We start from the raw sequence: 15,501 nt of genomic DNA, 5'->3' as shown, positions 1-15,501 counted from the left end.
TAGCTTGTTATCTGAAATGTGACACATCTGTGGAGGATAGAGCAGCCTTGGAAAATGCTAGATGCCTTTTCACACAGTGGGAGTAATTTTTTGACCAGCTAGTAAAACATCAGTAATGGTTTTCATTAATATCACTGTCAGTGTCTAGATAAACCATTCTGGAGAAGACACACTGCCTGGCTGCTTTGAAAACAATTAGTAATTGAGATTTGATTAGAGATTCAATTAGTAATCATCTACACCCTCAAAATGGAAGGATTCCATGAAAGAAACTGCTAGTCCTACCTTAACTTCAAACAAACCACCACCAATAAGCCTGTTCAATCCTTGCACAACCAGGCACTGCTGCTGATCAGGATATCAAATATATTTTTTCATTTATAAAGACTCCTTACAACTGAGTCAAGAGCAAAAGACATTTCTGAGCACTTGCTGTTTGGCTGCTAGTTAACTGATGGAAGATGCTATTGCTTTGAGAGCTTATTCAATAACAGATATATTTTGATTCTCCCAACAGGATTCTGAGAAGATGCAGAGATTTAAGGATGCAATCACAGCTCAGACGAATTACACTATTCTGGTAAGTAAAACACTGCTTTGTCTGAATAAGAACTAGCTAGTTTTTTTTCAAGAAAAGTATGATGATACAATCATTAACTATCTACACACCAGAAAATATAAACTTCTCTAAAAAGGAAAGTACCTGCTGTATCACACCTACAAAAATTTCTGAACCAAATACCTTGCATATAGAGATATTCAACTAACTTCACCTTAAAAAAATATTTCCTGTAGCAAAATAACAAAATTCTGCATTAGACATCAGTGGCAAGAACATTACTCTTGGACATCTTGGACATCTCTTATCTAGAACTGTCATGGAACATGGAACATGACATTCTGTATGCAATAAATTAATGGGGAATGTGCATCTGGGAAATGTTTATGATTGGGGGTTGGAATAGATAACCTTTAGATGTCCCTTCCAAGCCAAATTATTCTGTGACCTGTAACTATGTCATAATTAGGAGTCCCAGATATGAATTAGAACTCCACTATTTGTCACTGCACAAAGTAGCAATGGAAAAGTGGCCTGCAACTTAAACCTTGCAATCAAAATTTAATAAAGATATTTTTTTAATAAATATTGAAAGGCTCGCAAGGAAAAACAGTAGCCAGACAAAATAAGCCTTTTTTCTGCATGGTCTGTAATCAGTATGTTAGCTATGCAGATAGTCAAGAAAAGTGGCAAGGACTTCTGAGAGCCTTATCAGGATGAGAAACAAGGCTTAAAAGCAGCCCATTTAACTGCTGTGTAACATGCATGAGAACTCCAGGTGCAAAATCTTGATCCTACAAGTTTACAGCTATTTAGACATGTAAGCCATAATGTTACAGATCAAGTCAAGACAACAGTAATACATCAGGCTTTCCACCCCCACACCAAAACTTTCCACCCCAAAAAACCCAGCTTTTATGTATTTTCATATGTTCCCCATCCCTAGGGGAGAAAGGTCCTTATCTAGGACCTGATCCTCAGGTGGAGTGGTATTCCAAGGTGCAGTTTCTAATAAAGGTCATAAACAATGAGGGACTTATTATAGCAAGCTCTCTCTTCAAGACCTGAATGCAGTGTCTAATAAAAGAGATGCCCCGCAGTGGAAAAATCTGTTTAGTATCAAATACAACTTGCTTCCTATTGATTAAAAATGAGACAATTCAGGTAATGCCCTACTTCCCAGTGTGCCAAGACAAAGCACAGACTCATTCTACAAGCAACTTAGTCAACCCACTCATGACTAATAAATTCTAATAACCAGCTATGCTAGGTGAATTTGCTACTTATGCTGCTTAACAAACCCACACTGTTGATTACTGTTTAAATAATCATCTTCCACTTCTAGAGGTGGTTTCAAAGGTGTACTCAGACTACTGGATAGGTGAATTGTTGCTTTCAGGCAGGATTTGTTCCTAAGACTGTGAAACAGAAGAAGCAGGAGAGAAAAGCTGTTTCATGTTTCAAGAATTGTGCTGGGAACCCACATCTTAGAAGCTGAGACTCCACATTACCTTTAAAGCTGGGGCAGCTGTTACTTCAGGGCAACTGTCTCACCTGAACCATTTTAACTAGAAAATTAAAATTAAATTTTAAAATTAAATTCAAAATTAACTAGAAATCCTGTAGGTCTGCTAGGTGACGATCAATGGAATTTCTGTACAACTCTTGAAAAAAAACAAAACAAAAAGCCATAAAATCCCCCCCCACCCCCCTGAGTAATTTCAGTTCCAGAAACTGTTATAAAATTCATCCTCCAAAATAGCAATGAGAAAATTAAATTATCTTTAAATTTCAAAAGGTCTCCAGGATTTTTTACTCTACTTCCCTTTCTGTTGTGCCTTTAAACTATGGGCAAGACTTACATGGTCTGACTAAATCATGTGTAACAGATTGAAATGTAATAACTCCTAAGGAAAAAAAAAAAAGAAATCTACTTCATAAACCAAAAAGCAATTTAATGATTTTATTTCCCCTTGTTAGGGCTTACTAGTAGCATTGGTATCTTAAATGTGGATCTCTAAAATTCAATTTAGCACAGTTTTTTCCTATGCGTTGACTCACAGTTTATTTCATTAGCCTGTCTTGGCCTCTCCTCAGACATGACATTGATCTATGTGGCAAAAATGTCATTGCTAACAGCCCTATAAATCTTGTGTCATGGCAAAATATTTCCTTTGATCGTCAAGCCAGTTTCCCTCTATGGGAAAAACAATGTAAACACTGCCCTGATATATGCTGCTTTTTTTGCAAGCATCATCTGGGCTGATTAACAAATAGCCTCTTCACCAACGGGTGCCCATTCCTTAATAAACCAAACAAGATGAGGCACTCTGGGCCCCTTGCTTCAGGCACTACTAGTGGTTAAAATTACTCTGTTCAGAGTGAAAGCAAACTTGAGTCTTTTTTTTATTTTTTATTTAATTCTCCACTTAAGAGGAAAACCAACCTGTGCTCTTTTTTAAACCTTGCTTTCTCTAAGTTTGCTTGTTTCCCTCATTGCAAGAAGCCTTCACCACAGGCACATCAGTTCTGCTCTCAGTGGAACACTATGTCCCTTATTCATCATTTCATTCCTACATGACTTCAGCCTGTCACCAGGCATGCCCTGCATCTCAGTCCTCACAATTAATGCTCCCACTAGATTGAATAAACTTAGACTGGAGGATTTCAAATGCACATTTTTGTACAAATCAATCCTGCAGCTCAGTGCTGCAAGAACCGCTCAGTGATATTCTTCACATGAGAAAATTTTGATTTGGTTTCCTAAAGAACAAAAATTCTCTAATGATTCTGGCTGCCCATCTTCCTCTACTGACTTTTGATCCTGTTAGCCATTTTCAATCACATTTGCTAGCAGGGTAAAGATCTTAAAGCTATCACAAATTCCTTAAGTCTCTAGCATTAGGTAGCTATATAGAGACCTGAGCATAGCAAGAGGTATTAGAGGTTTGGCAGTAGTTGGTGTGAGCTGGCTGGCTGGCCACCAGCATGCCCCTGCTCCTAACCTTTAGCCATGAGACAGGAGAGGAAACTGAGGACATTTGGGAGCAGGGTTAGGGGTAGGCATGGCTGGTTCTGGTCTGAGGATGATGGGGAGCCAAAACACGAGCAAGAAGGATGGCGAGTAAGACTGCTCTGGGTCTCCTGCTTGTCAAGCACATTATTCTTCCTCGTTAAGCCCCGTTTAATTTGATTGTGTGCTCATGGTACATGGAGTATGGTGCCATCCAACTATCCTACACTTACTGTTTCCAATTACCCGGCTATAGCAAGGGCTAAAGTAAAGGCTGCTCCTGATATAATTCACCTCTGAAATGATGTCAGCTCAGGGGGAGTGACAAATTAAATTGAGATGGCATCTATGTCCATAATCTCAGTCTTCTTAAGTGGTGATAGTGATACTAGGTCAACCTAGTAGTGATAAATCATGGGTAAATCTATCTGTTATTCTCTGATCCATTTAAATATGTTGCAGACATCTACCAAATCTTTGGATCTAAATGCTATGGAATAACACATTTCGCCTGTCAGAGAGACAGGCAGAAAGGCAATGAAAGGTTCACTTGTTCCAATTTGAAGGTGTTTTGGAGCCTCATATCTTGAAATATAATCCAAGTGATGCAAAGGAAATTCCAAAACACACTTAGAAATTTTTGGTATCCCACATGCTCCCCTCAGCATTTTTGGAAGCTCAATCCATGATATTCACGTGTGAGAGATGATGAACACCCAGAACACCAGATAACATCAACACATAGTACATCTCAAGACCAGCTCCATCCTCATCTTTACATCTTCAGAGCACCATGTGAATTTCTAGTTACAGATCATCGGCAAAGCACGTACTCAGAGTAATATCTGAACATTATGAGCATTATATCACTCAAACCATGTTCATCAACTCTGACCAGAAAATAAGGCAGTAACAGCTAAGAAAATGTCTCCATACTCAGATAAATGCTGGTGTCCTATCTCGTACACAGGCTATTACTGGAATGGCAATAGACAACCATCTTCTAGGGCTCAGAGAGGTGGCACGGGAACACTTCAAAGAACTGCCAGAGATCTTTACAGATGAGACATATTTGACAAGCAATCGATTCATCCTCTCAACCAGCCAGGTGAGCCTCTCCTGGCCTTGCTATGCAAAAACTAATTCATTTGTGTCCTGCTAGATCTTGCAGCTCAGAGGGAGAACAATTAAATTTTAAAACAAACAAACAAAAACCAAAACACAAAGGAACAAGAACCCACATTCCCCCCCCCAAAAAACCCAACAGAACAAAAAGCTCCCAAAACAACAAGAAACAAAACCCCCCAAGCCCAACAAAACATCAAAAACCTGATAACACCGAGAAGTCTACAAAAATTTTCATATATTTAATCCAGTTATTTGTTTTTTCTGCAAAATTAGCACAATAAATACTGACTGAAGTTAACACACTTCCCTTGCAGTAGTCCAAAGCCCTTCCTGGAAATGCTGACAAACAAATCCAGTAAAAATTGCATGAGGAGCCAGTGTTTCCTTACTTTCCAAATTATGTATCTTCCTGTTCCTTTTCTTCTTCTCTTTCCCCTGAGGTGACAGCTCTAGTGCAAATTCTTTCTTTTAGTGACAGTAAAGCCACAAACCCAACAGGCTCAAACTCTGAGAGACTAAAGGGATGAGGGAGCCATGAGGGAGTTTTACTCCTAACAGTAGCTGGGTTATGTATCTTTAAGAGCCTTCAGTTATTCAGGGTAAGACTGCAATGTCTTCAGACATGCACCTTGGATTTACAAATATTTTAGACATTTACAGATATTTATGGATTTACAGTTATTTGCAACTATAATAAGGTACTCTAAGAGTCAACATTTCCTACATTTAATGATCTTAATAAGGAAATGTCTTTATAGCATATAGCCTAAAATTTAAATGTTTCATTGCATATAGCAGCAGTCCTAATGAAAGAAGAAATCTATGTAGGAATTCATTTACTGAAATAGTAACCCAGCTGCACAGATTGCAAGTATGCAACAAAGGAGGCTTACAATATCATGCTACAGCATAAAACCTTAATAAGTAATTTGATCTTGTCATAATGTTTGTGGGCTTTCAGACATGAGTGAGTGTAACCAACATACTACTACATAAATTCTCCAAGAAACTATCCATGAGCAAAGAGTGCTTCTGAATAGCTTTATGGCCTTCGGCTGTTGCACAGCAAATTTATCTGACAATTCAATGGCTCTATTAGCAGGACTAATGGCTTTTTCTACACCATTAAAAAGCTGAATGTCATTTGTGAAGGCCCATGTACACAAAGTCTGAAATATATAAATTTCTAGCACTTACTTTATTTTCTGCAGTAGAAAATGTTTCACTCCTACATTATGCCATGATTAAACTGAGGTTTAACAGAAATATAACAGCTAGATGCATTAAGATATGGTTTTATGCTGCATCACAATTATAAATTATTACTAGAAACTGACAATAATAATTTCTATAATTGACTACAGCCTTCACATTACAAGTCTAACATAACCTTAGGCGACCCTTAAGAAATTAAAAACCTTGGTGAAGTTTTATATATCATAATTTTACATATCAGAATTACATACACCCTTAAAAATTCCTAATTTATCAGTAACAAAGCTTATAGCTGTTAAAAATCTATATAAAGGGAGCAAAGAAGTGCATTGTATCCACTTCAAATTATATCAGTTTTCAAAGTCTGACAAGCAAACAGAACAACTGAATTCTATACTGAAATAAACTCTTACCTTGCAAGCGGCAGCTCCAGGTCTAGACTTCTTCTGAAAGAAGTAATACTTGAGAGGTGGCAGCATTTGTAGCATTTATTCATGTCTTTCCTCATTCCTAGCAAACTGATTTCAGGTGTCCTAATTAACCAGAGTTCACTCCTGACTTTCTCCCTGCAACCAGGTTCCAACTACCATGGAAATGTTCTGCTGCTATGGGCCTGTGGTGCCCAATGGTTATGGGGCATGCTATAACCCTCAGCCAGAGCATATATTGTTCTGCATCTCAAGCTTTAAAGATTGCAAAGAAACCTCCTCAGACATGTTTGCAAAAGCTGTAGAAGAAAGTCTCCTAGAAATGAGAGATCTGTGCAACAAATGCAACTCTACCATGGCAAAGCCACTCGCTAATCAAGAAGCAGACACGCAGCTGCAGAGTGACCGCAAACTCTAGGAAGCTGTGTGAATAATTCTCCTGAATTCACCTTATGAAGAAACAATTACTTAGCCTTTCAAAGGCAAGATAGTGCTAGAAATATATTAGTGTAGAACCAAAATATAATTTGTTTTGCATTGTTGCTAACATTTAAAACCCTATGATTACTAAATCTACCATTTCTTGCTTTAGAGTCAACAAAAAAGGTTTGGTCTCACGAGCTGAAATGAAGGACTAAGTAATACAAGTATGTGCTGTATGTACTGCCATTTCTAACCATAATCAACTTAGCCATTTTATTGCCTAAAAATTGAGTAAGTTTGTATGTGGCCTAAATGAAATACTAAAGCACACCAAGTAAGTAATACCCCCTGCAAGTGGTTCTAAAATATATCTTTTCCTGCAAGATTTGCATGTAAAGAAATAAGAAAGAAATTTCCCCTATCAGGAATCTTGAGAGTAACATTGTTAAAAAATAGGCTGATGCTATTAAATCTTGAAAATTTGCAGGAGTATTTTATACCACAATGCTATCTCCTAAACAAGAAAAGCAGATTATTTTTAAGAATGGCCACTGTGTATTTTCACAAAAAAGAGTATAGGAAGATTATGCTAGTGTTTGTATGTTCCTCCAATTCAAAAGTGCTGCAGAAAGAATTTAGTCTTTGTTCTGGTTTGCCCTGGCCTCAAACCCAGTCCCATTCTGAAAGCAGCATATTGGAGATAAGACCTGCAACAGAGAACTGGGAGAATTTTTTCTGTAATAAATTAACTTAAATATTTCTGTCAATGAGCAAAATCCAGACTGACACAGAGACAAAGCATAAGTTCAGTTCAGTCCTATTTAAGACCTTTTTTGTTCACATAGGAATGAATTTAATCACTGTGACTATCAAGAGAGTGTATGCAGCCACATAAAAATCAAAGAGCAATAAATAACTGGAATAAAGAGGCAAACTTGCAATATAGGAAGTCTCCAAGCTAGAGCTAAAAATACCAGTTTGAGAATACTGGTACTCATATCAGCTTTGCATCATCCCACTTGGGAGGGATTTATATTTTATATTTTAAATAGTAGATGTACAGTATCATATTCTGCACTATGCAGTAAATTCAATTAGGAAAACAATATAGTATCGGGTAGTTCCCATATTCTGTGTTATCCTGAGGGCTTTCTCATTACCTCTTTCACTCTCTACGACTCCTTCTAAGGACTGGTATTTTCAGTTAGCTTCTCTCAAGATTAAATACATTGCCTTGCTTAGAGGTGTTACACATCATCATTGTTAGAATTGAACTTACTCACTGACTAAAGACACTTACTAATTCCAATGAAGATCTTTTCCTAGGCAGTCTGGAGCACAAAGCCTGGCCAGGGACTGGTTACTTTTCTCTCGAGAAAAAAAGTGTTTTCCTTTTTTCCTTTGAAGACTGAATAATCATATGTTTGAGAACTTTCAAGCCTAAAAGCAGAGTAATAGATTTATTACAATAAACTAGAAATGCAGACCCATTTCTGTCTAAGAACTCTAGATACAGATTCAGTAGATTATGTATTACCATGCTTATTTTACTGCCTCTTTGGAGTTTCATACATGCAATTAAGCAAGTCTGCTGGGTGAAGGCTGTCCACAACCCCATATATGAAAACATAGTGGGCCTGATAATCAATTGGAGCAAATCTGCTCTGTTGGAGCAAATAAACTGATTTACAACAATTGAGGACGGGGCTCATTTTTTTAAAAGTTAATTCATTCATATTTAAGAATATTTATGTTTCATTACTCCAAAGAGCTGTGGTCTATCTTTAGATTATATAAGTAATATTATGTCATAAAAGTTAGTATGTAAAAATACATAAAGAAAACCAACAGTCAAAGCAAATGTTCACTTAATGAATATAGTGTTCAAAATATGAATTTGTTCATATAATATATGAAAATTACTTTGAAACATTCCCAGTATTTTTTCTTTGTTCTACCCCATCTCACTACAAAGGCATCCTGCACTTTTAACATAAATGTAGCACTACAATCTCAGGATTTTTTTGTAGAATTGTATGTTTAAAATTATAACTGTATTTAAATGTATAAAAATGTCATGACTAGATATTATTTATGAATTTGTTTCTAACAAAATATATAATTTTATTTTGTATTCCTGGTTCCATTCCTAGTTCCTGATATTTATTTACAAACGTTACCTGTGCTTTCAGTTTTTTTGGCTGGAGTTTTAACAGTAGCTCAGACCCTGTACTCAACACACAGTCACTGAGAATTGAGGCAGAAACTACAAGCACACCTGGAATTTTAGGCCAGTTTACTCTTAGGAGCCCTCTACTTGACTACAGCTGCTGTAACAGGTGTTTTGGATTCTCCAACATTCAAAAATACTGTGGTAGAAAATACTGCCACCATTTTTTTGCTCGAAGGAGAAACTAGTGACAACTCATGCTTCCTATTTATGTACCTAGACATTCCATACTGGTATCTTACAAACTTACAGATCTGGTTTTAGTATTTGGCCTCAATATGTGAACTGAGCAGCTTCAACAAATTTAGTCCCTCCAGAGGAAAGCATTTGCACTCGTGCTTAAAGTAAGCCATTACCCATGCTAAAAGTAGTATCTGCAAAGTGTGTCTGACTTCACTCAAGAAACTTCAGGCTCAGTTTAAGTTTGATTAAACTGGAGAGTCCTGATAAAGTTACAGATGGATAAAACAGCACATGGCATTACAGATTTCTCAGTTTGCCAGCATGACCATCGTAAGGGACTGTGCTTCTTCTCAGTTAATGGAATCCCCTGCACCTGTGTGGCATGATCCCATGCTGCAGCTGCATCTATCTTAGGCACTTATTCAAAATTATTTGTGTTAGGCAAATTAAGTTCTCTGCTGAAGTTTAAAAATGCACAGTCTATGATCATGCACTTAGGGAAGCCAAACATAAAGCTATTAAAATGTTTCCAACCGGAGAACTATGAAATAGATTGTTCATTATAAAAAGAGAGAAAAATCTTGATCCACAGACTGAGTGTAATTACACGAACACGTGGCAATGATTTAATGACACCTCTTGGTGGGGCCGGGGACATAAAAACTCCCTGCAAGAGAATTTTAAGAAGGTAATTGTTTCACACTCTGTACGTGTACAATCACATACACTGCTGTACTGGGTGCAGAAATTTAAAGCTGTTTTTTTCGAACTTTTATATTCACAGTGAACAAAAATAAAGAAGCTTGACTGCAAAACAGTGGTGGTTTAAGGGTGTAAGAACCTGCCCTCACTCCTTTAGTGCTGTCAGAGCCCCTGTGCCATCTGTAATTAAGCAGTTCATGGTTGTGACACTGCAGCTGAACTTCTGGTGTATGAGTTGCAGAAGACATAGAACTACCTTAGTGATACTTTTATTTTTATAATATAGTATAGATTTATGACAAATGTACATGTGTATTTATAGCACGTTGTTTCTGTTATGTTTTGTGCTCTACTGAAATATATCCATCCGTCTATATCAATATACATTTGACCTGAAGTCTACGCTGGTATCACCACTTCAGCTGACTTAAAGGCGAAGTTCCACGCCGCAAATAAAAAGTACCAGAGCAAAGTCCTTGTCGCCTCTCTGTGCCCATCAGGCCTCCGCGAACCCCATCCCCTCCTCCGCCACTCTCCGCACAGCGGGGCGGGCGCGGTCCCTCAGGGGAGGGGGGAGGGGGGGGGACCGCCAACGGTCCCAACGGTCCCAACGGTCCCAACGGTCCCAACGGCCGCGGCACGCGCCTCTCTCCCTCCCGCCGCGCCCGCGAGGTGCGGGCGGCACCAAGCGAAGCCCTGGAGCTGACCGTGCCCTGGGGCGGCCCCTCCGCCGGCATCCGCCAGCGCTGGCGGCTGAACGCCGTCCCCTCCGCCGCCACCGCCACCGCTGTTCACCCGGCGGAGCCGCGATCCGCGTCCCCCGTGCAGTTCTCCCCCGGCCCCAGTTTGCCGTGGGTTCGCTGTGGCCGCGCTGTACGGGAGGGTCTCGGCGCTGGGCAGGCTCCAGCCAGTGCGTTGTGTGACAGAGGAGAGAGCTGGTCCTTAAATACGCCTCGAAAATCACAGAGGCTTCCATCGTTTATGTTTGCTAAAGTAAGCTTTTATTACAGCGTCTATTTTTTTTTCTGTTCCAATTACACAACCTCATTAAAAGCGGGCTTTTCAGACTGAAATAAACTCCTAACGAAGATGAAACGGCTACGCACAAATTTATAGCTCTAAAGCAAAGCTCTCGAGAGCACAAAGTAACTTCTGTTGCCTCCAGTTCACCTCTAATTCCCAGTGATCAGCATGGCGTGGGTGGCAGCTACTCCCGGAGCCAGGGGCGCTGTGCCGCCTTTGGGAGCTGAGCTTTCCCCAGCCTGAGGAGCTCTCAACCGGGAACCGGGCAGGGACACAGGTGGGAACACTGAGTTAGAGCCTTTCAGTGCACCTGACGTGGAGGGAGACAGACCAGACCTCAAGGTAGGGTAAATGATAAGGTCTATTTTTCATTTAGAGCTAACAGGATAGAGATGTCATCTCTTTCATCTGTTTTATAAATGCAAATTAATTGTCAGAGATGGCCATTAAAGCTTCCTAGAAAGCTGGGAGAGCTGCCTGATGAGGATGACTAAACAGCAGCTGAGGCTGAAAGCATGCTGCTTTATGAACCAGCCTTCTCCCTTCAGCCATTTTCTGAAGCCTTTCGTTAAGTTGGATTAAAATGCTGCAAACAGTTGCCACAGGTGGACACAGTTAGGTGGCATGTTTGAAAAATATCTTGCAGGTCATAAAGCTCCAACAGAACCAGGATAGGGGAAACCTTTACCTCCAAAAGACAGACCAAAATAATGAATTGTATTGGTCAGTATGCTTCACACATAGCTGACACAGCTTCAGCCTTCACACATAGCTGACAGAAAGACAGAGAGCCAAGAGCCTGAGTGTTTGACTCTACAGGTACCTGATTCTGCCTTGTAAAACAAGTCAATAGAATAAGATGAATTGGAAAAAAACAAAACAAAACAATAAGCCGATGGGGCCCAGGCAGAAACACGTCATTCCTGTGTTGCTGGAATTGCTTTATCAGGCAGTTCTCTTATTTTCCCAGTTCTGTTTAATTTACACCATACAATGTACCATAATAAACCCAAAATGCACCTAATGCATCTAAACAAATGATCATGGGTCAACAAAGGATTTTGTCCCTTCTGGTTTGATTCTCAGCTTCACAAAATCTCAAGTCTTTGATGTCCTGAGGAATTACTCTTTCAGCAGAAGTGAACTGAATTATGCGTCAATGAACAATTGGGTTATCAAGGCTGTTCACTTAAAGTTCCAGCTGTTCTATAGCACCATCTTAACATTTATTGGAGATTTCTTTTGAATTTAGTCTTATTCCATGGTACTTACAAATAAATGCATTGCATTTCTTACAGCTGCTGTGCCAGTTAATAGCAAACACAAGTACATAATGAATTTCTTGCCTTTTCCTGCTAGAACTAGAAATGACAGAGGGTGGAGGCTTCATTCAAAGGAAATCCATTAGTAATAACAGTGAGGCCAGAGATTAAAGCTGATAGAATTTGTGGGGAATTTTGTACAGCACTTAACTACATTAACACTGTTCCTTGCTCCTTGCCCTCCTAAGTGCAAAAATGTAGATATACTGGAAGTTCACAGGAAACCAAGCAAACACAACATTGTCCACCACTTCTTTGCCCTTCTCCAGCTGTCCTTCAGGCAGATGAACATCAGATTTTTCTGTAAGGGAGACCAAAGCAGAACACTGTAGAGCTGGTGGTCAGCAGGAAGACTATTTCACTGCAATATCAACAACCTGAATTTTAGTTAAATACAGAGTTTTATTCATCACAGTCTCTCACTGAAAGCACTTATGTTTTGAAACGTGCTTCCTAAGGCATGAACAGTCCAAGTTCTCTTAATATTCACACTTTTAAGTTCTGCATTCCTTTATGTTTGAGGTAATTTGAAGGGCACAGTCAGGAAGAGAAGAGGGGTTTTGAGGTAGGGCCATGCTTGGGAGAGCACTGTTCAGGGCCTTCCTGCCTGCAGCACATGCTTGCAAGAAAACCCAATAGGTTTCAGTCCACAGAACTACTGGGATATCCTTTTGCTTTCAAAATAGCAAATATTTTTCTTTGCTTGGGCTTTATTTTCTTAGGGAGATAGCTGCAGCCACAAATAATCAAACCACATTTACAGTGACATTGATTCAACACACAAGTGTGGTCAAAATAACACTATCACTATGCCCAAATACAGTCCCTTGCCAATGATCTAAAGATGCCAGAAGCTTTAAAAATATTCTTTAGTAAGTGAGAAAAAAATAATACTCAAAGAAAGCAGAATTGTCTCTTAAGTCCAAAATATTTTTGCTTTCTACAAGTCTCATGTACAAGATTAGAAACTAAAAATATTCAGACTGAACCATATTGAGTAGACCAATAAAATTAAGCTTGGCAGAGATAATTAAGGCACTTCCTGCAGCAGGCAGTCACAGGGACAGCAGAATGGGGTTTCTGCCCTGACAGTACTGAGTTAGTTCTCACCTGACTGTGACTCTGCCCTGTAACCACTGATCAGGCTGTCCTGCCTCCAGCTCCGGTGCAGCCCTTGGTGCAGAGAGGTGATTTTTTAAATAAACCCCACCCTACTGCATTTTTCAGTGGGACATCAACAAATGGCTTTCTTCTCTGGCAGCAAATTGTTTATGGTCCTCTTGGGTAAATGCAAATTAATTAGATGAAGTTACTTTAAATAATGTTAACTCTGGGTAGAAATTAGTCCCCAAAATAGAAGACTGATCCCCCCAAACCTCTTGAGAATGGAATGCTATGACACATCAATGTAAACAGTCCAGGCAGATAAACTCAGAAGTGTGTATCTCAGTAAACTCAGTAGCTTACCTTTAAAAAAGGTTTTAGTTGCACTCTGTTTAGTACCCTCTGTAACATCACCCTGAAGACATTTCTGACATACCTCCAAGTTAGAATGCCAGAAGTTTTGCAGGGAGATATTAAGCCTCAATAGATTAACTTGTTCAGCTGAAGAAATACAAACAAGCTTTGAGGAACAGGTCTGAAAGAGAAGCAGCAAATGTCAAGACAGGTAAGGGTTGAAAACAACTGCTCTGACTTTGCTCTAGAGTAATATTATGACTGAATTGTGAAAGACCAGAGACAGATGAGGAAAAGATTTTTAATATGACAGCGAGATATCTTCCAGTGATAAAATATTAGCTCCATCAGGCATTTTGATCACAGCTGGCTAGAAAGCTGGCATGAAGAGATCTTGGGCCTTGGTGCTGTGCTTTTGTTACAGAAGGGAAAAATATATATAAATTTGAAATAGCCCTTTCAGTTTGGTACCTGTCCCCCCCACACCTGTGATTAGTTGCCATGGCACTAGCAAGCAGCTGGATATTTGAAGGCTACTGTAGTAGCCACTTGGACAGAGGCATTTGATTTTTTTTGTATGTGCTTTTTTCCTCAAAGTCTCCCTCATTTTTAAGGGAATTATCTGCCCCACGGATAATCATGGCCATTTGAGAACTGAACCTCACCTGTGAGTCCTCTCTACAGTGACTTTTATCCAGACTATTGTGTTAAAGTCAAATCGGGAGAAAGAAAACAGCAGCAGCAAATTATTCCAGTAGTAACGCCAACTAAATTGCTGTGCAGCTTTTATGGTTTGACTAATTGTCTCATTAAGACACATTTCTGATCACTGAAATGGATTCTCAAGTATTTTTAATCACTGAAAGAACTGTACCACTAAGAGCCTCTCTGCCTCCTATACTTGGCACTATTTGCAATGGAAAACACAAATGCTCCTGTTGATTGGAGCCCTGCTGCTGCACAGTTGGCAGTCAAACGGTACTAATGGCACAATAACACAATATAACCAAAATAGTTTGTCTTTTAGAGTAACAAGCTCCTATAATATGATTAAGCTCTATCATGCACATTTCCTTATGGTTTGTAAGTGGCTTTAAAAAAATCTGACAATTTTTCTGGTAATTTCTTATAAAGGGGAGAGGAGAAGAAAAAAAATCATTAGAAGAAACAAATTAACAATACTTGATACATTAAAAACAAAACAAAAAGATGAAAACAACTGCACTAAACACAGGCTACACAGCAGCATGGTTGTGTGGCACCAAGCCTTCCTCACAGACTGCACCTCCATAGAATGAGTTTGTCCCATTTAATGGCAGACACTTTGTTCAAGCACATAATTTAGAAGCTGACTTGACCTAGGCTACCTCTGTAACCAGTAGAGAGCCAACTCCACAGAGCAATTGGTACCTGTACTGGGTATAGACTGTAGGATCTCTGGAGTCCTAATTTAGGAACTTTTTTTTGGTGTTCGGTTTCAAAATAGAGATCAAGAGAGATGAAGCCTCTTTCCCATCTGAGGAGCACGTTTCCAGAGGAGCAAGCTGGCATTTTCCAACACTCTACTGATCTGCTTCTTTACACTCTCAGCAAAAAGATTTTTCTTTTTGGCCACCAGTGCAACTAGACCCTTACCAGAGTTGCAGGTGATTATCCCATACATTATCATATAAAAGACAGCAGCCACTTAATTTTGAAGTAATGTATTCTCAGAAGCCTGATGCAAAAGTGGCACAGCTATTCCCAGCAGAGATACACACTCGCATGGTGGCCAGCCTGATTTAAAGAAAAACCTGCAGAGGCCTAGGGGCTTTTTT

General features: G+C 39.3%; 1 protein-coding gene across 1 annotated transcript in view; it reads left to right on the top strand.

Moving 5' to 3' along the window:
• Positions 1-10,353, top strand: part of CHAT (choline O-acetyltransferase) — a 33,463-nt gene extending 23,110 nt beyond the window's left edge. The window contains exons 13-15 of the mRNA XM_071749285.1: positions 518-580; positions 4,543-4,680; positions 6,492-10,353. Of these exons, the coding sequence (XP_071605386.1) occupies positions 518-580; positions 4,543-4,680; positions 6,492-6,761 (471 nt within the window). The 3' untranslated portion in view covers positions 6,762-10,353. The remainder of the gene's footprint in view (positions 1-517; positions 581-4,542; positions 4,681-6,491) is intronic.
• The last annotated feature ends 5,148 nt before the right edge of the window (positions 10,354-15,501 follow it).

The sequence above is a fragment of the Heliangelus exortis genome, chromosome 7 (genome assembly GCF_036169615.1).
Source record: "Heliangelus exortis chromosome 7, bHelExo1.hap1, whole genome shotgun sequence".
Lineage (NCBI taxonomy): Eukaryota > Metazoa > Chordata > Aves > Apodiformes > Trochilidae > Heliangelus > Heliangelus exortis.
This window is presented reverse-complemented; position numbering and strand designations above follow the sequence as displayed.